This window comes from Prorops nasuta, unplaced genomic scaffold (genome assembly GCF_024137725.1).
Source record: "Prorops nasuta isolate Cenicafe-Biocafe unplaced genomic scaffold, Cenicafe_Pnas_1.2 PNAS00045, whole genome shotgun sequence".
NCBI lineage: Eukaryota > Metazoa > Arthropoda > Insecta > Hymenoptera > Bethylidae > Prorops > Prorops nasuta.
In genome coordinates this window covers 377,573-401,069 of record NW_027116842.1, presented here as the reverse complement: position 1 = coordinate 401,069, position 23,497 = coordinate 377,573, and the positions used below count along the sequence as shown (strand labels likewise).

At 40.9% G+C, this 23,497-nt stretch overlaps 1 protein-coding gene across 1 annotated transcript in view; it reads left to right on the top strand.

Moving 5' to 3' along the window:
* The first annotated feature begins 2,784 nt into the window (after positions 1-2,784).
* The window catches only part of ed (echinoid), a 182,042-nt gene continuing 161,329 nt past the window's right edge, over positions 2,785-23,497 (top strand). Inside the window, exon 1 of the mRNA XM_066744579.1 lies at positions 2,785-2,849. Coding sequence (XP_066600676.1) covers positions 2,798-2,849 — 52 coding nt within the window. The 5' untranslated portion in view covers positions 2,785-2,797. The remainder of the gene's footprint in view (positions 2,850-23,497) is intronic.

The following is a 23,497-nucleotide window of genomic DNA, read 5'->3' as shown; positions in this document are numbered from 1 at the left end:
CTAGCCTGGTAGGCATATTAATGACTGCTGCGACATGGAAACGCTGACACCCACTACGTTAAGAAACCCATTAGATACTGCCGTCGCGTCGTAGTAAGTTCTGCCATGTTTCGCAACTTGAAATATCGCTGTCCGTTCAAGACTACGGTCAAGAGCTCCCTCATCAATTTCAACATTTTTTCAAATCCACCCTATCCCCCCTCCTTCCCATCATCATATCTACTTTGGATAATTCCTGCAGGTATATACCACTATACACTCTTTAACCATGTTGCATTATACCCTTCATCGAATAGTTTAGGTGCAGGATCCATCGAAATGAAATCGCCGGTCGTTGCTATACGTATATATATACTACATGCATATAGTCGGATCCAACCGAATTATCCACAATATGCTTCCATTTCCTCGGATAACGTTAGCTCTTATCAGCAGACGGAAGTGTACTAAAATTCAATAATCATAACGACCATTCAATTTGCTAACTTGCGGCTGACGATTTTGGCATATTGTACGCGCGTACGGTCTTGCGTGTGGTGGTCATTGCATCCCGGTGATCGCAAGGTCCCGTGAGATCGATTTTGTATTTCAACGCGTCACTCGCTCGATTAATCATAACGTGAGTTGCACGTGTGCGTCTGCCATATACCCTCCCTAACCCCTTTTCTACACTCAAACCGTTGCAGAGTCATTGGATGGTTTATCTAAAAGTTGAGGATCCTTCTGCAACACCTTCGCGTATGTATATACATATAGCTTTATACTATACCGTCATGCATTTTTTAAAGCATTTTGTTTTATGCAAGAAAACACCTGGATTATTTATTACATCGCTTTTTGTGGAAGCACAAAACAATCCCTGTACTATACAGTCGGTCGCGTAATTTTTAGTAGGGGTGAAAAACGAGGCAGAAATAACGATCAATTTACGTATGACGAAGAGCCGTCGATAAACGCTCCTGGATATTTATATTCCTGGCGAATGGATTCGGTGTATATTCGCGCGGTGCTCGATGGAGAAAGTGCAGGTGAGAGTAACAACAGCTTTGAATACATAGTTTTGAAAATCGAGAGTTTTCAAGAGAAGGCACGGCTGAGATCTATCGGAATAGTAGTAGTAGTACCTATATGCGTGGCTATGTAGCGAAGGTACTGTACGTGCGGTAAGCTCGCGAAGGGAGCGAGCTGCGAGCTTTCGCAGAACGAGCCGAGCGCCGAGCGCCGAGCTTCCGGCAGAAGCATGCGCTGTTTTCTCCATCCTTCCATCTCGCTCCAGCCCTTTCCACGTTCACTCCAGCTCTAGCACGAAAAGCACACCGGAGGGTTCGCGCTCGCACTTTACCGCCGACTATCGAAGTGGTAGCTTCGTACGTATTATCTTGCTTTTAACGAAAAATTATTTAAAAAGCATTCCGCGCCGCGCATGATTATATCGATAATCATCCAAGCGTATCGAGCTTTGAAAAGAAAAATGAGCTGACTGAAGGCTGCCGTGACAGATGAGAAGCATCGTTGACAAAGGATGATTTCGTTTCCCCTATAGAGTAATCGAGGATACCGTTGGAGATCGGTATAATTGGGAAAAGTTTCGTTGCGATCGAATTGAGAGAAAATGGCATACTGGAGGGGAGCGAGGAGGATGGTGGGATGAGAAAGAGCAGCGGGTGTTCGCCAATTTAGGCTGCGGAGTATCGAGAATCGCTGGACCAGGGCTCGTCTCGAAGGGTGATTTGGTCGTTGGAATATTTCCGGGCGAGGACTGCGCGAGAGGAGAGGGACGACGCGTCTCGAGTCGCGTTTGCGATCGGTGGTGACTCGTCCATGCACGAGGGGGAGGGGGGGGGGAGGGGGAGAGAGAGAAGGGGTGTGCGTGTGTGTGTGTGTGTAAAGGACGTTTCGTTTCGACGCTAGGTTTTAACAAACGAATCGTTTCGCTCACGGCCCATAGCCGTTCGCGAGTTCTACCGAGACTCGAGGAGGACTGAAGTTATAGCGAAGGGTCTCGAGTCTCGACTCTCGCTCGAGTGGAGTACGCGTGGAAATGACACGTGGTTGGCCGGCTGCCACCTCTTCTACCGACGCGAGTGTGTTCGTGCCAATCCTTGGACGACGTGCTCGATGAACGAGACTCGGTCGCCCCGCCACGCCATACTGCTTCCATTCCCGTGTTCATTTTTCCACGATTTTACATCGCCTGCCTACTTTCGACACGAGAGGAAAACCTGCCAGTGACAACCTCTCGCTACGCATGCTCCTTTTCGGATATACTATTATACTCTCCCTCTCGCCCCCCCCCCCCTCTCTCTCTCTCTCTCTCTCTCTCTCTAGATTCACTCCTCTACTCACCACTAAACGGCATCCGAGAATAGATTATTCTCTTTTTGCCGTAAATCTAAACGAATCAATATTTTTATCCCTTCGTCCGATTCAACTCGCGGATATGCATTTATTGCCAATTAGCTAAATTGACGTTTCCGATTGATATATCTGTATATTGTATGCAATATTAATATCTTCTAACGATGAATAATTACTTTTTATTTGACAAGTGACCCTATTTCTTGTGATATTTATATAAACTTTATAGTGTCACAGAGTAAGTCTCTTCGAATTGATTTAAACTTGTGTGCGAGTTACTTTAAGCTTCGTTAGTTACAGTTGACTTTGAGTAACAAGTAGATCGAATATTAATTAGTCGAGTGAACATTTAAGTGATTGATACAGTGTGCAATTATATATATATATATATATATATATTACTAATATAAGAAGACGGAGCTATCCAGTGGAGGGGAACATGGCAATTTTTGCGGTTAGCTGGCTGCTGGTTTCGCTGCTGGAAATCGTAGGTCAGTGTTTCAGGATTTTACCAGTATTTGCCAACAATTTCACTTTTTATCCGATGCATGTCTCTCGCCTTCTCACGTGTCAACATCGAATAAACCATAGTACATAATATACCTAGTTTAATATATGATACATAGATAGTGGTATATATATATACACATGTGCAACCGCGGTGTCTCTGTATAGATGCGTGATGTAAAATATTTACATTTCACGGACACTTCAGGTTATATCTCAATTTGTGTATATTGCATGCTGTGTCGTGAATGACGATAAATCACCGTATACTGCCATGTGATAATCCGATCCGGTGGTCTGTGTACACACGTCACACCGAGATGCCTCGATACCCTCTGACGGATTGATTATAAAAATCAGATTTTCCTATGAATTCCCCTGGGCACCTTTTATATGCAAAATCGGCCAGAGTTCTCTGCTCGGTGTTGCTAAATTTTATGATCCGCAGAATAAAGAAATGGCAGAGTAGAGTAAGTTTGTCCTTCTTATCAATATCATAGTTCAAGGGTCATACAATACACCTGATTCAATAAGCCGGTAGAACCATCTTCATAAATATCAGAATGAGCCGTCTACGACTCAACAGGTTAGCCTGGCATTGTTCGGCTAATTGAATTTGCTTAGCCTACGAACCTGCACTCTACTACTCACTGTAGTTTCTCCCCGAATCTTGCTCGATTAAGCACGGCTAGCCAACGTCGATTACATACGCCATTGCGTTGTAGAAACCGAATTACGCCCCAGGGCTGGAATATATTTCATTTGTAATTTTAAGACTTAGTTGAAATTACTGTGAGAATTTACAGTTGAGATTATCAATATTGATAGAATTTCATCGAATTGGATGAAATTAATTTTTATGGCTTCATTATTTTAACGTTTTCTACTTTACTGTATATATATATACTGTACACCTATAAGCGTGCAGGACTCGTTTTTGTAACAACTTCAAATACCTTCGGTTATATATATATATATATACATATATGAAGAAGTAACCGATGAACGATTGTGGGAAGGGATGATGGTGAAAAAATTAAATAGACTTGGATGGTGGCCAGAGTGTAGGCAGATCCTATGCTCGCACGATCGTCGAAAGGATTCTTAAGTAACTTCTGGTCTTACCTCGCGAATATCTTCCCTCAGATTTTCTCGGTTACTTCAAGTTTGTTCTTCGTTATGCTCCACCTACCCATACGACCTCATACTGCACGATTTTCAACGTGCCACTATATGCTCCAGCCCGTTAAATCGGATCACGGTTTATATACATGTACGTATAAAACCGCAGACACACGAACACACGTACAAGCTTATACTTATAGCTGGTCTTCTCGTTTTGCGTTTCACTTGGCAGCACGTCAAAATTTTATCTCGGCTCTTGCAATTTTTTCATATTATTCACGTTAAATCATACCTTCGAAGTTCTAATAGCTATTAAATATTTTATACTACGCGAATACGTATATAAAATTATACTTTACATGTACGTACGTTACGTGGGGTGTACGAGAGAGAAAAATAAGGGTTTTACGTATATATATATATATATAATAAGAATGAATGCAAGGTTATTAAGATCGGATAAAGGTTTAAGAATTTAATTGCCAGAGGAAAATAAATTTCGGTAAAATGTCTGAAAATGCCATGCACTGGAAAGTTAGGCTGGAATTAGCGCGCGAGCGTTGAATGACTCGATTTGGAAATCTAGCACAAAATAGAGGGCCTCGGCAAGTCGGTACTCTCTCTCTCTCTCTCTCTCTCTCCTCCTTTTTCCACCCTATTTTATTTTGCTTTACGACTTAATGACACCGGCATCGCTTTTGAGATAAATCACGAGAAGCTAGTTCATTTAAAGCTAAAGAGTAGGTGGTACCCGGTCCTCCGTGCTTTACATACTAATTACCGCACGGTTCCTCCGACTCACCTCCCTCGTCCTGCATGGTTTTCCGGTGTCAAGGGGTGGGGGGAGGCAGAGGCAAAAAGTGGAAGAAAAACGGAGAGCAGTCTCCGAGGTATTAAGTCGATTTAAGGGAGTGTGGCCGAGCACTGAGAGTTTTATACGGACAGATAAAGAGCGCGAGGGAGATGGAGCGTCTGCTATCGAGATTCCCAGAGGTGCTTCTTTCGCATGGTTGGGGCTTAAACCTGCTATTACAATGCTGCGTTACGCTTCCGACTCCGTCAACTCGGCCGGTTAAGAAATTTCAAAAAATTACGCCCTATATAATTTCACTTTGCATAATCACTGCGACTTTGCCCCCTCGTATAATGTTTTTTTATTATTGCATGTATTGTATAATCTCTTCAGCTGCAACGCTCTTCTCCTCCCTCGTCTCGAAAGATTCTCGCATTTAAACGGCCTTTGTATTTATATATATATATATATACGCAGCTATATAGTATATACATAGTATGCACGATTCTTTCCATTAAGCTGCATTATTTGCCATTTCAACGTAATGGAATTTCTTTTTTCATTTGGAACAACTAAAGAGGCACGTGCATCGCAGAGGCAATCTTTGGTCCGCTAATTGCTTTCTTGTAAAGTGACGTTTTATAGGCAGCTAAACGTGTCTGGTCTACGTTATTCTCAAATGGGATTCTCAAGAAGCAGATTACGGTACGCAGGTGGCAGGATCGGTCGGATAAGTAAAAGTACATCGTAACTAGTTAACGGCCGACCCCGAACATTTTACTGGGAACCGCTTTTCCGCCGTTACAGAGGATACGCGCACATCTTATTGCCTCCCATCGATAGATAGATATAACCCGGTACAGATCGAAAACAGGATCAATTTTTAACTACACCTTTGAACATTTCGCCTCACCAATTTTCATTCTCATCTTCAGTTTCATTTTCATTCCCTCCTACGGTTGGACCATTAAGTGTGGTAATTCCTAACGAGGAGGGGGGGGGGGGGGGAGTGAGAGAGAGAGAGAGAGAGAGAGAGAGAGAGAAAGAGGGCATGTTTCACTTTGCCTTGATGCTTCTGATTACATCCGACTACAAATGGCCTCGCATTTGTACTCTGATTAACGCGAAATTGCATTGTTCACGGGATACTCCTGCTCTCGAGCTAAGCGGTAAAATCCTCAATGTTAAAGCCACGGTATTTCTCGCGTACGGAAATATAGGACCGGCCAGCCAAATATAACTCAAGCATTTTCAACCTGCGGCAAATGACTGTTTCTCTCGGCCACTATATATATATATATATATATATATAATATAATGTGGCGATCGGAAGTACACGGCAACTCGAGACTTGACTTTTCACTGAATTTTCTCAGCGATCGCAGCTGGTTTAAGCTAAAGCGATTCAAATATTAGCTTCCTTCTTATTCTTCCTATTCCACCACTTATATACCATTATGCCCTATCTCTTATTCTTTTAATAAAACAACAGTCGAGCGCATTTAACGAGAGACGTTCTGCCACTGACGTATAATATCTTTGTGCCACCCCCCCCCTCCCCCTCCCCAACCAATCCTTCCCTCATTTCTTTTTCATCCCCCGTGCAAGATTCTCTCTCTCTCTCCCTCTATCTCCCTTCTTGCACGCTTCACACTTATACATACCAAGTCCCACTATTAACTATAGATCTCTATATATACCTATTATAGCGTATATAGCAGATATTTCACCCAAACTCACTTGGAATCGTTTTAAATCCTCGACAAACAGTCCATTTCTTCATTGATCCTTATTATATTGTTATTAAATTATATCGCGTCGTATTTGCATAGACCCGAGTGACCATCGATGCTGTATAAATGCACGTGGCGTACGAGACAATTGTACAATAGATCAGCGTTGCAATCGATATTATCTCATTTCGATCTTGACGACGGAGATAAAATGTCAGAGACCGAGAGGAAACGTAGGAATTGCACTGCGGATTGAGGACGCAGCATCTGCACTCCTTTGGACAGAGTCGCAAACACGTACGTGCTACAGTCTTGTGTCTTTCTCCCCGCGTCTCATTCGCTCTCGTCATTTTTCATCGAGACAGGAAATGAGATTCCCGCGTGAAAATTTCGCCAATCCCGAGGGGCTACAAAAATGCACAAGCTTAAAGAGTAACTTCTGAGTTGAGACAGTCTTTATATATATATATATATATATAGGTTAATATTTGGTTAATATTTCGGAGCTTGATTAATCGTCAGTGAGATTCAGAAAGAGAGAGAGAGAGAGAGAGAGAGAGAGAGAGAGAGAATTATCAGCAAGTGCTTTATCGGTAGTAAATGCGTCCCCAAAATCTCCAGCTTCGTCCAAGTTTAGACTAAATGCTGAAACAGGTTAATTATATAAGTTTGAAAAAGGAAGATAAAATCCGGTCGGCCTTTGGAATTAAAACTCACCTGTTTCAGCACTTTCTTTTTAAACTTGGAGGAAATTGGAGGTTTTTAACGGGTGGAAAATTTAATTGCGACAGCCTGCGTATATAACCAAGGGCCTTCCCGGTCAATGCGGAGGTTTGTTGCACTTTTTGCATTGGAAAGAGCGAGGAATATCGGCGAGTGAGACTTTTTGTTAATTCGACAAAGGATTTTTCCATTTTATGAGTGGAGAAAGATAGATGAGGCAGAAGAGGGAAGCAGGCAGCAAGGATGGTGCGGACAACGCGAGGCGGTCAAACTTTGGCAGCGATTTACGGTGCTTGGGAAAAAGTTGCAAATAGCAGGAGGCAGAAAGGTGGAAAACGTAGGAAATGAGAAAAGGGGAAGGGGAATAAAGCGTGGAGAATGAATAAGCGAGTTCATATACAGAGTAAGATTTGAGTTTGCGTTAGATATATACATCGCAATAAAAGGAAAAATGTGGGTTTGCTCGTTGAAGCATGTATTGACGGAACAATTCAATATCATAGATTCCTTTTCAATCGAAAGCGTTATGACCGATAACCGTGGAATAGATCGAACTACGTGAGTCAGAGGCCGAAGTATGAGAATTGGTGGAAAAAGAAAATCACGATCGGATGAACACATATGGGAAAGTGAAAACGAATCGCCCCATACACATGCAGCTATATGTATATATATAGGTGACTTTCTAATCAAACTTGGACTTTCATTTTCCCGATAAACCGTGAAATAACACGTGTATATCTCCGCTGCCTACCTGCTATTTGCACCTCCAACGATATACATACGGCTTATGGGATATATGTACACGATTGAGAGCTATATATATATATATATATATACGGACACTTTTTATTCGGCGCGGCCATCCACCAAAAGTATCGCGCGCGGAGTCTTGAATTTCTCGTTTCGACCCCTCCCACTTTTTCTCATTCCCTTTGAATCCCTTGAATTTAATAAGGTAGAATAATGAAAGGTCGAAAAAATATAATTAAGAAGTCTCGGATGGCATCCATTACAAATAATTATCAGGTACGGGGAGGATATAGACGAAGAAGCACAGAATGTAAAAAAATAATTTCCTGGCAAATCTGTTGCAGGTGGGGAAAGAATTGTAATTCGTGCCGTTGACGGGAAAAAGTTTAATTGGAATGGGAAAAGAAAGTGGATCCCCTTTGTACGTACCGCGAGAGAGGGCTACTGTCTGGTCTGGTACAGTTTGGGTTCAGGTTAGGTTGGGATGGCAGGCAGGCAGGCAGGCACGGTGCATCAATTCGCCGGGTGGACGACGCCTGTTTTAAGCCGCGGCGGCCTGCACCGTCGGTCGTCGGTCCTTGTGATATAAAAAGAAACTCAGCAGTAGCACTGCGTTAGGCAAATCACGATGAGTTAAACGAGCCCATTAAGCTGCAGTTGGCAAAGAGAACAAAAGCCCACTTTTGTGGTTAAGGAGCAAGCTAATTTTTTGCCAGTTGCACCGTGCGCTCTCGCGAATGAAGAAATCCGATAGCTTCTTCTTCCTCCGGTTGTTTGTGGCCGGACGGCGTTCAGCGAGCCGCTGTAATTGAATCGCCGATTCCAAAGGAAGGAAATGAGTTTTTTCGTCAATGCAAATCGAGATAGTAATTTTGTCGGAATTCCTTTGCTTCCGGCAAAATGTTAGAGCAGAACGATAATTCCTTTCGAGAGCGAGCTGTCGGCAGATGGATAGAGATTGTAACTCTGCCTCTGATTCTCAATCTCAACCTGTCTCGGGATTCTCACGTGCCACCTTCGAGCACGCTCGCTACAATTAAACCTCTCATCGCTCCACAACACTTGTCTCTATTAATTTATCACGAGTACCCCTCACACACGATATGTGAATGTATGTACAACACGCTATATAGGTATACGTATTATGCCACTCAATAATTTCTAATCCCTCAAATTTCCTTCCTCTTCTCTTGCAGAAATGTGCTTCTTACCATATGGTTCCATTGATATCTCTATAAAGTCTTTGACAAAGAGGAATGGTTTTTTTGTGATTCGTTTGTTTCGTCAAAAGCTGCAACTTTATTCCTGGGATATCCCCAACATTCTGTGCCAAATTTTTGCCAATAAACACTTTTTGTCTCGAAGGATCAATAATACAGTGTCATCCATTTGATTCGCGTTACACTTTATATATACTACATTTTTGTTGCATGCCTTAACTCTGTGGATAAATGTTATACAATATTTAGTTTGTAGACGCGCGTGTATAGGTAATTGTTTTATATCACTTACTTTTAATATACAATTAATAGATCACAATTTTTCCATTTTATTGGTTCACTACACTCCGATCAAATAATCGATAAATTTATTAAATACTGGTTGTCAGCATTTCCTATAATTTCATTTAGTCAACCGGATGTCTATATATATATATATATATATATATATATATATATATACAATAGTAGTCGAATCTATAACGTGAAACGGTGGAAGGATATCAATGCTTATTAATATCAAAACTTGACATTACAGGAGGCTCGAAATTATATTGTACACCGCTATGTATATGTATTTTTATATTGTTTTAATTCTTCGCAAGAAATTGATTCAAGTTGATGCTGAAATCGCAAATTTATATTTAAATGTCAATATTATTAGTATGTTCGAACGAACGACCTCACATCGATAATGTCGATCCGCGAGTACATTTTCCACATTCTTCTGTTTTTTCTTCCACATAAACAAACCAAATGGTCAAATGCATATTTACAAATTTTATAAGCAGACGGACTGGCGGCAATAATGAAAATTTCCAAAAGCACATATGAACTAATCAAGCAAATTGATTATTACACATCCAAAAGCAATGTGCAATTTTCTCATCTAAATATTATGTTTGATTGTTCACCGCTGATTAAATTTTTATAGCATAAATTGAATGCCGCTTATACAAACATATTATGCTAGTGGTTGATGGATTATCTATTGGCTAAATCGAGGCACACGAATTAACTTCCAGTTTTGGAGGCACAAGGGTAGCTTCCGGGCAAAGCCGAGTCAACCACAACTATCGCCATTGCTATTTAAACCGGCATACGTATCTCGTACTGTCCACAATTTATAGCAAAGCACGAGCCATAGCCACTATAGATCGGCCTACAAATAAATAGGCTTCTCTTTGACCATCTGCTATAACTTTAAACTATTTGTACACACCTTCGCCTCTACGTACCAATCAAAGGTGCCTCTTTAATAGGCTTCAACAGTTACGTGTATATAGAATCTATTTTTTCATCTTCACTTTTCGCTGCTAAAAATCCATTCAGCATATTTTTAGCTCATTGGTCTAATAAAGCGAATAATTTAAGTAGCTGCGAATGTATTGCTGTGAGATATATATATATATATATATATAGTTGTAAGAAAAGTGATATGATTCTGTCGCTAGTTCGCAGTAGACGATCCGTACGATTAACCTTGTCGTTAATCTCGAAGGAACTTCTTAGACTTGTGAGCTCTGTAGTCCCGTCTTGGTCTTCCGCGTCTGTTCACCAGTTTAGGAAACAACTCCCATTTCAGCGGTAGGTGTGAGCTGTTACGTACCAAAGCTGCAACTATTTCGATTTCTGAACGCCCCCGTAAACCACGACTGCCGCCTCGTGAGTGCGCTCGCTAATGTTTCGCTGACCACTGAAAACATTCGTCGGTTAGCGCATTAATATTATAAGTGTAGCAATTCTCTGACCAACAGTCGTTTCGCATATCACTATATAACCACGACACAATCGTTGATATTTCCCATGCATCTATAGATGTTACACTGTACCATTACTATAGTATACCACCGTCCCCATTCATTATCAATGCTAGAAACTAAAATAAGACATTTCAAGCATAATCGTCTAAAATTTCCAACGAATGGAAAGTATTGGTTAATGATCCGAGGAAATAACGTTTCTTTTTTTTAATTTCGATTAACGCTATATCGTGCTAAAACAGACTATAACACGTTTATTAATTTATGAGGTAATTAATCAGCAATTCCCATTAATCAACTCTGTGTAGATAGTAATTCACATAATAGTGCGATTGTTAATTGGTTGTCAGATAACCACTTCACCGGATTAATGCAGCTACTCAAAATCTACAGCAAATGTACAATGAAGATACTCGTAATCAGTTGTTATATGTGATTATGGCTATAACCATCAATATAGGCACACTATTAGAATTCATGTGCCAATAGAGCTTTTCTTTTGATAATCTCTGCCTATTTGGAGCATGATTTAGCTCATCAGGTATGTACTCACACATGATAATATAAGTTTAATTAATTATTAAATACCGTATAGCATAACCTGTATTTTGCATTCAAATAAAAGTCTCCTTGTTAATTTTAATACGTGCAGTGATATAGCTCATAACTTGAATGCTGATAGTATCATCGTTAATTTTATGAATTATAATTATTAAATCTGTGAAATTAGCAAGTAATTCGCAATTTTAGCGGTCACGTATACGTAATATAGCGTAATCGCAATCTGTATCGCACACGGGAATTATTTACCCCTATTCAGAAATTGCTTACGCTTTATAGAATGAATAATTGCCAGTCTTATTATTTCATATATATACGTATCTTATTTTTTTCGCTGGTAATTTTATCCAAACTATTTTCTATTTTCATTGGTAGAATATAAGTCTATATAAAAAAATGATTGAATTTAGTGCAAATTAAGTTTGCGAATATTCATCATGGCCACAAAAATTTATTCACATTAGCATTGTAAGAATTACAGCAAGCTTAGGGAAGCTTTTTGTTTTCCATTTTCCTCTTTTTGGGTTTCCTTAATATTTAAAACTCTCCTTGTCACGCCCGAGCATACGTAACGTTCTCCACTTCCTGTGCCAGCAGAGACCTGCTAGCTGGCATGCGATTTATACCTTTACCGCAATTTTACCCAAATCTCTCCTCGAATACAATTATCTGCTTCTTATCGTATCAATATACCAATCTATACGCAGCATCACGGAAGAGAGTGAATTTTATTAGTTATAAAGAGAGTAAGAAAATATTGGAAAAAATGTACAGTAGAAAAATTTTATCTGTAATTCGTCGCGAAAGAAGTAATCGTAAAAATAATTTCAAGTATGCGGAGGGGAAAGAGACGAGCCGAGATATAAAGTCAAATAAAAAAGAAGATGGTTTGGAATGTAAAGCCAAGCGTGTAATATAAACGTAGCCGTTACTATGCCCGCCGGTGATAATCTATATAGAAGCTATAAGCTTTCAGAGTTCGTATCCTCTTCCGGAGTTCTTTCGACTATTGGCGGCACGGCATTCATCCTACATTTCTCAACTCTTTTACTCCTTTCGATTTTTCACACTCTCCCTCACCGTTTTTCTAATTTCGTTATCACGTTTCACCTCTACTCCAGCCTCTGGACTAGTTTGCTATTTTCCTCATTCCGTGGCTTTTCTTTCATCGAATTACTATATATATATATATATCCAGCAGAAACTCCCTCACTCGTTCTCTCTCTCTCTCTCTCTCTCTCTCTTTCCCGCCTTCGTCCTTTCATCCTCTCCCCCTCTATTTGTCTACCTGTCTACCTGTCTCTTTTTCCCCAATTCCCAATCTTTCTCTTTCTTTCTTTCGTTAGCCACACAGCGTGTTATTTCTTACTCTCACCTCTCCCACTGTTTTTCTCACTCATCTCCACCAAAGTTCATCCTCGTCTTACTTGTTTCTTTCCGTTCTTCGCTCCATTGTTTCTCTCCATCCAGCAGCAGCAGCAGCGGAGCATCTATGCTCTTTTAAAGCGAATAGTCGTCGGTACCACTCGCAGCGTACGGAGCTGGCCAAGAGATTGCACAGCGATGCCAGCCACACGGACAAACCAAGCGAGCAACCACATACACACACCTAACCTATCCCAACGACCAGTGTGGCGATATAGAGCCAAGCCAGTCGGACCAATTGGGTCATGGATAATTTCATAAACAAACAATACGTGCGCGAGCAGCAGGAAATACGAAAAACGATGAGGCTCGTGGAGGATAAGAATTAGAGGCGAGGCGAGGCGAGACGGCCAGTGAAGCTTGTGTATTAAGCTCGTCTGAAAGAAGAAACGCTGCTCAGAATTCTACACTTTGGGAACTCCAATTAAGGACAAAGGGACCCCGATCACTCCCACACCTGTTCCTGCACTCACCATCTTCCAACGCTCTTATAAATTGTCCGGATATCTGATACGTTAAAGATCCTGCAGCTCTGCCTACGCCACTTTTGTCCCGTCTCAAAGCTACCCCGGAAAAGCAACTTAATCCCATAGAATTCTATTACGCGATTGGTTTTCTTCTCCTTCTGCTCATTATCCTCCACTGGGGGACCTACGCGAGAAAACAACAAAACAAAAAAAAATACATTCCTCGTATCTGTCTATCGCTCGTTAAATCCACCGGATGGAATCAATAATAAACCCATACGTTGAGATTTGAACGCGAAGAACGATTTAAATGTCCTTAACAGCGTTTGTAATAAGATTTCGTTGGAAAATACTGGAAATCCTGGCGAACTTTCGATTTCTCCATTGGATTATATCTCGGGGAATCGTATATCGGAATCAGAATCAAAGCAATATCGGAGTTAAGCTTTCTGCAGTCCCAAGAGTGAAATCAACTGACGGTGTGTATCGGATCTCTTCGTGATACCCTTGCCTTCCGTCAACCCGTAAAACCGCGAACGGAATAATTGATAGCAAGCGCGCTTATAAGGGAATAAAAATCTGCGGAATTTTTAAATATAAACGAGGTTAATGAAGAATTTCAATATTGTTCGTGGAAACTTTGAGAATAATAGGTGGAATGATAAATGAAGTGCATCAACGCTGTATCCTATGTATACCTATACATATAGGTACTGCATATGTATAGTACATGGAATACAGCATTTTTTTTCCCCCAATCTGGATGGATAAAATGAAATCGATGGATTCTTTGCGGATTGTAGATGGGTGGGATGCAAAAGCGAAGCGTTTAATGTATGTACGGAACAGATATTGCCGGCCTGTCGTGTAGAGGTCGACTGCAAACACGCCGCGGGACTCGCGTTTACGCTGTTCCCGAAAAGTGCGAATAATTGGGCAAAAGCTTGGTGCTACAAATTGGCAAAATGTATCGAGCGATTATGAAAACGTCGCATGGACCTCGTTAACTCGATAAATTAAATCGCCATTGGCTCTGCGGATCAACGTGCAGGGTGAGGAAACTGCAGCGTGTCCCTTTTGACGTTGCGCACGAAAGTTTGCGCGCTTATATATCTATAGCAAAAGAGGGATCCAGTCCAGCCCATATCGCATAATCACAATAGCAATGACGCAGCAGCAGTTTTACCTTTTGACAACTCGCATTTGTACCCTTGAAACGTGATCCGGAGTGCTCAGCTAGCATTAATACAGATCACGCGAATCATGCAATATACATATATATATATATATACCTATTGTTAAGAGTGCCAAATCAATAATAATAATAATCCCACCAACTGCAATATTTTACCCATGCATCGTGATCCGCTCTGTAAAAAAACAGCTTTTCATTTCTCGCATTTACGTATACATATACACGCGTGACACTCCGGCACTGATGCACAAAAACGCTTCTTTTTACGTGCCTAAATAAACGCGTGCTTCGATCACTTTTTATCGATCAAATATCGGAACTTGTGCGACAATAGTGGTATAATAATATTAATCGTGACAATATAGCGACGTATCGATCTTCAATTTCACGTGACTTTCTATGTAAAATTGTATATAAAAAAAGTCATTAACATTGGACGAATGCTGTGGGTCAGGGATTTGTGGGGAAAGCTCGAGGAGTGGCGGTGGATTCTGAAAGTCAACGTGCTTTCATCGAAACTAATTACATTTGGCAAAACGACCGGAAGAACCGTGAAGGTGAAGAAAAAAGAGAAGCGGTGAAATTGGAAAAAGGGCGACGTCGTCGCGTCGCATCGCGTCGCGTCGGTTGAAAGCTCCAAGGAAGTACACAGAGTTTTAATGTCGATATTTCAGTGATGTGTGCGTGTGTGTGATATAGAAACCGAAACTAGGTCGTAGCACCGATCGAAGGAAATTGTCGTGTACGAGTTCGCACCCGAACTTTGTGATTCTGTCTATACGCTCGATTGCAGAAACGCTCGAGAGTGTTCGAGCCCGTTGCACAAGCCTTTTAGAGTTTTAGATTACGCGGGAACTACCATCTCTCGTGGTATAATCGCGCCCAGAGCCTCGAATCTCGTCCATGATTAATCTGAAAATGCTTAAATTACCATCGAAAACTCGCTTCTGCCTCGGAATACGGGGGAGGGAAATATATAAAACAAACGCGATCAAGGTCTGATATGTAGTAAGACCTTTTTGCAGCACCGCAACAATGCGAATAAAACTGTAAATCCGATTTTAAACAGTCCAGGGAATTTCGGAGCTTGTAAATTTGTTGAAAAATTTAAAAAGCTAATGCGCATACCGCAGCTTGATGAGAAAAGTAATTTTACTGACGGATTTTCAATTAAAATATAAAAGAGAACATGTTTAATGTTAACTTTGTATTTAATTACAAGTTTTCAAGATATTTACATAGTAGCCCAGCTTGGTTGTATTGTGCTAATAAAAGTAGGTCAGTAATGTATCGCCGGTTAATTAAATGATAATAATCGTTGGGTAGATAGCTCTGGGAGATAAAATAGGCTTTAATGTGCAGCGCAGACTACTTATCAATGAGCTTAAAGGTATAGGACGCGACTGGGGGAGGGGGGGGGGGGGGGGCGGTCGATAATCGATAGTCAAGGATGAGTACCGATGAGAAAAGATTATATACCACGCGGTATATATATACGGGTGGGGTAAATTATGGTACACACACGCATGGCATTATTTCTTTTGGCAATCATCCAATGCCCCACGATATATAGCTCTTTTATTGTTATTATTATATTGCATCTGCTTCTTTAGTTACACGACCCGCTGACACAAATAGAAAAATATCGATCCGATGCCTTATAGCAGCAGAGTACAACGGTTGCTCACCGACCCTGGCTAATAGGCCACTGTAGGCGACTCAATTTTTTAATACCTTCGACTTGTTTACCACTTGAAAATAATATTCAAATAGCGCCGCACTTGCATGGAGTTGCGTTGTACATTCAAATATATACGTAACATTGGAATTCTTAACAAGGAAGTTACATCACGCACGTGCAAAAATGTTAATCGCGTTACGTACATTTGTTTCTATAAATAAAATGCTTTTATTAATTGCAACAGAGCTGCACGTGCAGGAAAAATATCTTGTGCCCTCGGTCCGCGTTTGTGCAATTTTGATCATGGGACGCATTGATTGGTCGATGCTTCGTCATAATGTATAGTTAATTCTTTTCGGTAAACTTTATATACAAGGGGTTTCTAAAAGTTCTCGCGATATGCGTTAAAAATAATTCAGTGTATTTAAAACACCGTAAGCGCAGCTTAAGCTATAATCTCTCACAGATATTATAATTATATATAGCAGTGAAGTAAAAGGGTTGGTGAAAATCGCGAGGATTAAGTAATTTAAAGACGTTTCTCAATTTTCCGTAACGGTGGCACTTTCTTAATAGGTTTCTCGACATTTTCGTATAATCTCGATATTTTTCTATTTTAGATTTACTGCTTTCCTATAAAATCCATGGTAATTTAATGAAAAACTCGAGTTGATGCAAAAGCGCAATAAAATTATAATACGTAACTATAACTATGTTCTGTGCGGTTAAATAAGTGAGAGAGCCAGAAGAGACGGTGGAAGTTCAATCTCGAATCTCTTATAATTATTTTACAAGTACCTGCAATTAAACTACACCAATCACGGGTATCTCGGAAGAAATTCATTCGTCACGCTCCTCTTTCGACTTAAAGCCCCAGCACAATTATTCGATATTTAATAAAAATATCAAATTTTGTAATTGTTTTAGAAACTCTTAATTTATACAACTTTCTTGAAAAAAACACTGCACCGACCAATGAAGAAAGTAATTATATTAATTAAAAAAGGACTTAATTATGTGCGTTATGCAAAATCCGTTAAATCTTTTAGTATATAGTTTTGGAAAGGAAAAGCATTTTCATTAAATGCGCAAAATAATTTAAAAAAATTTGGCCGCGGGTTGATAATGAGACATAAAAAGAACGCCCGTATTCCAGGCTTGGAAAGGCAAAGCCACTAAAGAATTCATGAAATGCAGAGTTTTTGCGAGATTTCAATACGTATCCCACATTTCTGTTCGTCAGCTCTTTATTCGCTTTCCTACGGGGCTCATAAAGAATGAAATTCATCGTTGCGAGATGGTAGAGTTGGCTGGTTCAGAAATGGGGGGGAGCACAGCTAGTGCAAGCCATGCGAGCATACGAGGCAAGCCACGAGGCAAGCTTCAAAAGTCATGGATGAAAATCGTGGAGAAAAAGATGGCAGTGTCGATTCTACTGAGAAATAACGACGCTTACATAAAGACGGCAGTGCATTTTGTCGAACGACTGCTACTCGCCCACTGGGAAAATTGGACATATTTCGCCACACGTGCTTTATTTCGACGTTTTAACGGTTCGTGCGTGTGATACTCCGCGAATGGGAGGATAGTTTTTCGGCCAGCAGCACAGAAATAAAAATACTCTATCCGTTTCTATATTACTATATACAAATTAACAAGGCGAGGATTCGCGTTGGGATCAAAAATGATGCACGAGCTAACATTTGTGTGTTTACATATATACATGTATATAATTTTTGTGTCGTTCTACAAAAATATAGCAACATTCGGAAAAGCAGAGTATTAATTTAGGGATATAAGGATGATTTCTTTCTACCGCTATATATGTATATGGAAGCTGTACGTATTGACACGAGGAGAGCCCTCCTGCGTAAGGTAAATAAATACGGAGAGTCAAGGGAGTGCGCGCGTGTGTGCAGCTTTGCCCTGACAGGGTGAGTCTACAATTGAGTCGAGTTCCAAGCTGTAACGGTTACGACGATCATAAAGCTTCTTAGAGCTAGTAGCAAGCAGGATAAGACCAGAAGAGAAGAGAACAGAGCAGTGCACTGCGAAGTAAAGCAGCCCAGAGAGTATGGATCGGACCAGAGAGAGAGAGAGAGAGAGAGAGAGAGAGAGAAGTATATATGCACATCCGGAATGTCCACTGAACTCGGACACTCGGCTCAGGGAGCTCTCGGGCTTGGATCAAACCATGATTCGGCATGGAAATTTATTAGAGTGTAATTTGCGCAGAATCGTATCGTTCCACGAATCCCCGATATACGTTCTACATGCAGTGGTTTGCTACCGCGTTACAAAGAAGCAGCCCTCCTCCTCCACCGATAAATCATGTGGAAATTGCACGTAAGTATTAATCGTTGCTATACGAAGCTCACGCAGCGGAAAATACTCGCGAGACTCGCAGACTTTTGGACGGATCTACGCAAATTATCCGCTTTATATACTCCCTTTAATTTATCAGTGGTTGGATTCGTTTGGGAAAGTTGGATCGACGTGCACGAGAGCAAAGTCTTAATTCTCCCGAAAATAATCAAAGTTTGTCAAACGATTCTGATTGCATCAGAGTCGACACGTCTGGCTCGAGCTGATAAGTTTGGAGGGGCAAAAGTGGGGAGGTAATTTGTGTATAGAAGCCATATTACGATATCACTGGTATTATATATAGAGCGAAGGTGGCTGCTCTGGTAGTATACAAGGTTAGGGCATGATGGGCGGCGATTCCATAAGCGGGGCTCCTGCACTTACCTGGGCTTTGAAAACCGTTAGGGCGGGATGGTGGAGGAGCGGCAGGAGCAAGGGCCGGGTTTTAGACATCAACATAGAACAGTCAAGGTGCTGGAGGTCGAGTGCTGCAGTTTTACACATGTAGGTCAGAATTTATGCGAAATTCTCGACGCCAACGGTAAATATCCAGCACAACCGCGCGCGCGCCATTACGTGTTTCCCTCGTTCTCCAAGGCAAGGAGAGCGGCCCCTTGCTGGTTAATGCATTTTCCACGGTTGGACGTGCTTTACGCGTACAACTTCACGACCCTTTTATTTAACCCTTTTTCACGAGTTGGGTCATCGAGCTTGCATCGGCTCTTCCACCGGAAGTCTTGCAACGAGTCGATAGGACTGAATAATGTATATACATAAAGCGAGTAACAAGTGCACGTCGTCGAGGCAACAACCGCGCGACTCATCCTAGCTGCGGATGTAACGTCAATCAAATTACTAATTTCTCCAATTAAACACGCGGCACTGCGGCATAGGAGCTATAGGGCCGCTGCTATATAATATTCCCTATTAGTTGGCGGAGATATATATGTATATACAGCACACTATATACCGATAATTTTCCAGTGGCGAAACAAGGCCAATGGTTTTCGAAAATATAGCTTCACAAATCTGTAGCAGCCAGCCATTTTTTTTGCCGGGCAGCAGGCGCATGCCAAATCCTCGACTTTGCATTTTTACCGTGGAATCGAATAAATGGTCCCGCTCAAATAGCCGCGATTTGGCACATTTACAAAACGAATTGTCTTGCTCGTAAATGCACCCTGACGGGCCACTGGCACTATCGTATCAGGATCCGCGCCATGATTTAATACATTAGTGCAGCCAGAAAGTAATCGAAATATGCAAATACTGCCGACCGAGCGCTGGTGACGTGTATCCTCATCAGCAAAAAATATCGATGTCATCGCACTGTCCAATTGAAATTAGAATAGAAGCTGAATCGCTCCGATTGTAAATCACTTTATCGCGCCGCTTTGCTAGATATGCAGAGTTTTAAAAAACATCATCGGTATTCTATATTAATGTGGCTACCACGCCACGTTTATACTTCCTGTCGATCGCTTCTAATGAAACACGTAATTCGATATATGCTATATATATATATATATATATATATAATTTTTCTAAGTTACAACGATTGTAATATTGCGCGTGTGTTAATTTTTCCTTATGTTTAAAAAAACGTAAGAGGTAAAAATTAAGTTTACAGTTGATTCGCTTCGGGAAATAAGTCTCTGTATAAAGGACACGCAGCATTATTTGTTGAATTTAGAAAAATTTCTGCAAGATGCCAGGAATACCTTGGAGAAGACGAGTAGGAAAGAGTAGGCGGAAAATGATTGCTATATAGGTACGTGAAGAATTTTGCTAAAGAATTTTATCAAAATGTCTATTACATACTATGGCACTGCTTTACATAATTATACTGATACAGGAATAATTACAATATAGAGTCTTTTTGGCACACCGTGACTGAGAAGAAATTATTGTCAATTTATATATATTAAAAAATGTCACAATTCCTCTTGTCATTTGGGACACTTTATATATTTTTTAACTACATGCATGGTTCCATTTTATGAATTTTACTACGCAAGTAAAAGCACAAAGCGATACTATATGTAATATATAAACTAGGAAAAGAGTCGTATATACGAGGGAAAACTTGTCAATCTCATTAGAGTAGGAATTAAAAACTGCTACTCATTCTAGACCTGATCAATTTCCACAGCCAACAGCTAAATTCGTTTTTATCGGTATTTGGTTTCCGAGTTCTCTCGGTGAAACGATGTTCCAAATGTACCCCCGAAAGGTTTAAATACTTTTTAGCGCTGGCTTCGCTGGAGAAATGCACGAGATAATGTTCTCCATTTACAGCGCGCACGCTTCTCACACAATTCCGTACTATTTGTACCTCGTTTTAAAGCTCGAAATTGCGGAAAAGTATTTTTTAGTTATTCCGCGCATCAAAACGCGAGTGGCTAAATGCATTCGTAAATGATTGCTTCGACCCCTCTCGCACTTCTCTGCACAACGTTTACTCGTGGAACACAATTATTAAATAACTCTATATAAGCATGATTCTTTATATACATCAGTCGTGTGCACTATACTATACAATAATAATATTCTCATCTATATGAAAAAATGTAAACAATATGCAATATTTAATCACTTATATTGAGTAGAGAAAATCAGAATAAACTTAGCGTAATAGTGTTGAATGGAAGATTGATTCGAGAAGAGCTGCGAGAAAGTTTCATTCCTTCAAATAACGAGTTGGATAAAATAATAATCTCCCAGATTCGATGAAACGAGACCGAGAGGAAGTTTAGTTTCAAACAAATTTCTCACGGTAGTTGCAATTTGTCTGAGTCGCCTGTTTGTGGAGTTGAGCAAGCGAAAGCGCCCAACGTGGCGAACGGCCAAAAGAAACTTGCGCAAATCTTGATTTGACCAGACGAGATTCAGCCGGAGCGTGTTAATCTTCTCTGGAAAACAATGACAGGTCTGAAATTCATCAATCTTAATTGGTCCAACGTATCAGCCTCGACAGCTCTATATATATATATATATATATATATATATATATATACCTATATGCATATATAGCACGAGCGATGTTTCACTCGAGATTTTACGCACTTGGCCATATAATTATTTTATAGTTTTTGCGTTATACAATTAATGCAAGCTAATCGAGGGTCTCGCCGTTATATCATTATCCTAATTTAAATAGTGAGTATTTCTCCATTAAAGGGACTGGAAATTCGCGAGACTCCCTTGATAATCTTGTTAGCATAGACACAGACGTTATATGGTATATCGGCGAAGGACCCAGACTGTTACGCTTGTAATTTCTGCTTCGACAACGTTTGTCGCTTAGGGAAAACGCAGTACCGGCATTGCGGCGGTGCATTTCCCGTTGAAACGAGGAGAAGCGTGCGAGCCATGTGCTAATTACAAGAGGAAGACGAGTGTCGCGGGTAAATACTGCTTTCCCTTGAGTGAATTCCCAATTATCAGTGCACGCATTGCAATTCCCATAAACCCTACCAGATTTAATTAAAGATTCTTCCGACAAGTTGGAGCAATAATATCTCGGAGAATTTTCCTTGCTCCTTTTCATCGTGACAAGGTGTACGTGTGCTATATATATATACAGCTTCGGTTAGTGTGCCAATTAAACAGAAGAATCAAGGGGAATATAATTTGGTTATGGAGAGTGGTGTGTGTGTGTGATCTGTGGGTGTGAGAAAGGTATTAAATCGTTTATTGCCTATTGGCTATAGATAAAATACCACTCGTACAATCTATACGCGTTTGCAGTAGGTATTTTGTGGGCTGAATGGAAACTGCCGAAGAGGGGCTCCTCAGGATCCTCAGGCTCCTCTTTGGATCGAGCAGCCAGCGCGTGGTGTGTAAAAGGTGGAATGGGGCTGTGCAAGGGGGGGGGGGGGGGGGAGAGAGGATCGAGGGAATAAAGAGGGATAAGGGAGGGAATGGTGAAGAGAGTGAGAGTGGGATGGATCGGGGGTGGAGAAAGGGGAAGGGGAGGGTTACACGTCGTGCGCCGTCGTAACTTTAATGAAGGTAATTCGAAAGAAATTGCGGCGTTGCGTGTGCTCGGGATGCGGTCGCATTTAGGTCGCTCGTAATCTTCGCGATGCTCTTTCATTTTTCCCCCTTTCGTCCCCCCCCCCCCCCTCTATGCACACACCTGCCCAGGCATGCTTAGCGCCGCGAGAGCATCGGTCGACGGTCCGTTCAATAATTCGACGATCTGCCGCACGGAGAAAATGCACGAATTCTTATCAATCATTCACGAATATGTACCATGAGGGAATTCTACGTCGGTATATACGTAGCCCAGTCAAATGGCGCGCGAGAAAAGCCACGCGATTGGTAAGCCGACATCGTGCGATGCCTGCACATATAAGACGCTACCGACGGCTAAAGAATTTTGCTGAAAGAGGCTGCCTCCTTGAAAATAAAATGTATCCCAAGCTTTATATCACTTGCCATACTAATAAAATCCCAATAGAATCCAATGCATTGGAAATTACATTTAGTCAGTGGCAATCTAAAGAAATAAAAATGTGCTATTCACCTTTTACGTCACGAGTATATATATATATATATACATGCGATTTATTTACCGCTTAGCTCGGCCTCTGCTTCATTTCCGATATATACCGATCGACCTATTCTCGTATCCAAGGATTACGTTTGATTTGATCCTATTAATATTGCGATTCGAGTATTAGTAAATATTTTCAGATTATATGCATTATATCCTTTTGGGATTTCAATGGACGAATTCTTAATTCGTAGAATAAAAGTAAACATTTTTCAAACCGGATGTCAGCATGCGAGTAAGAGGTTCCAATGACTTCTTCGTCTTTCTA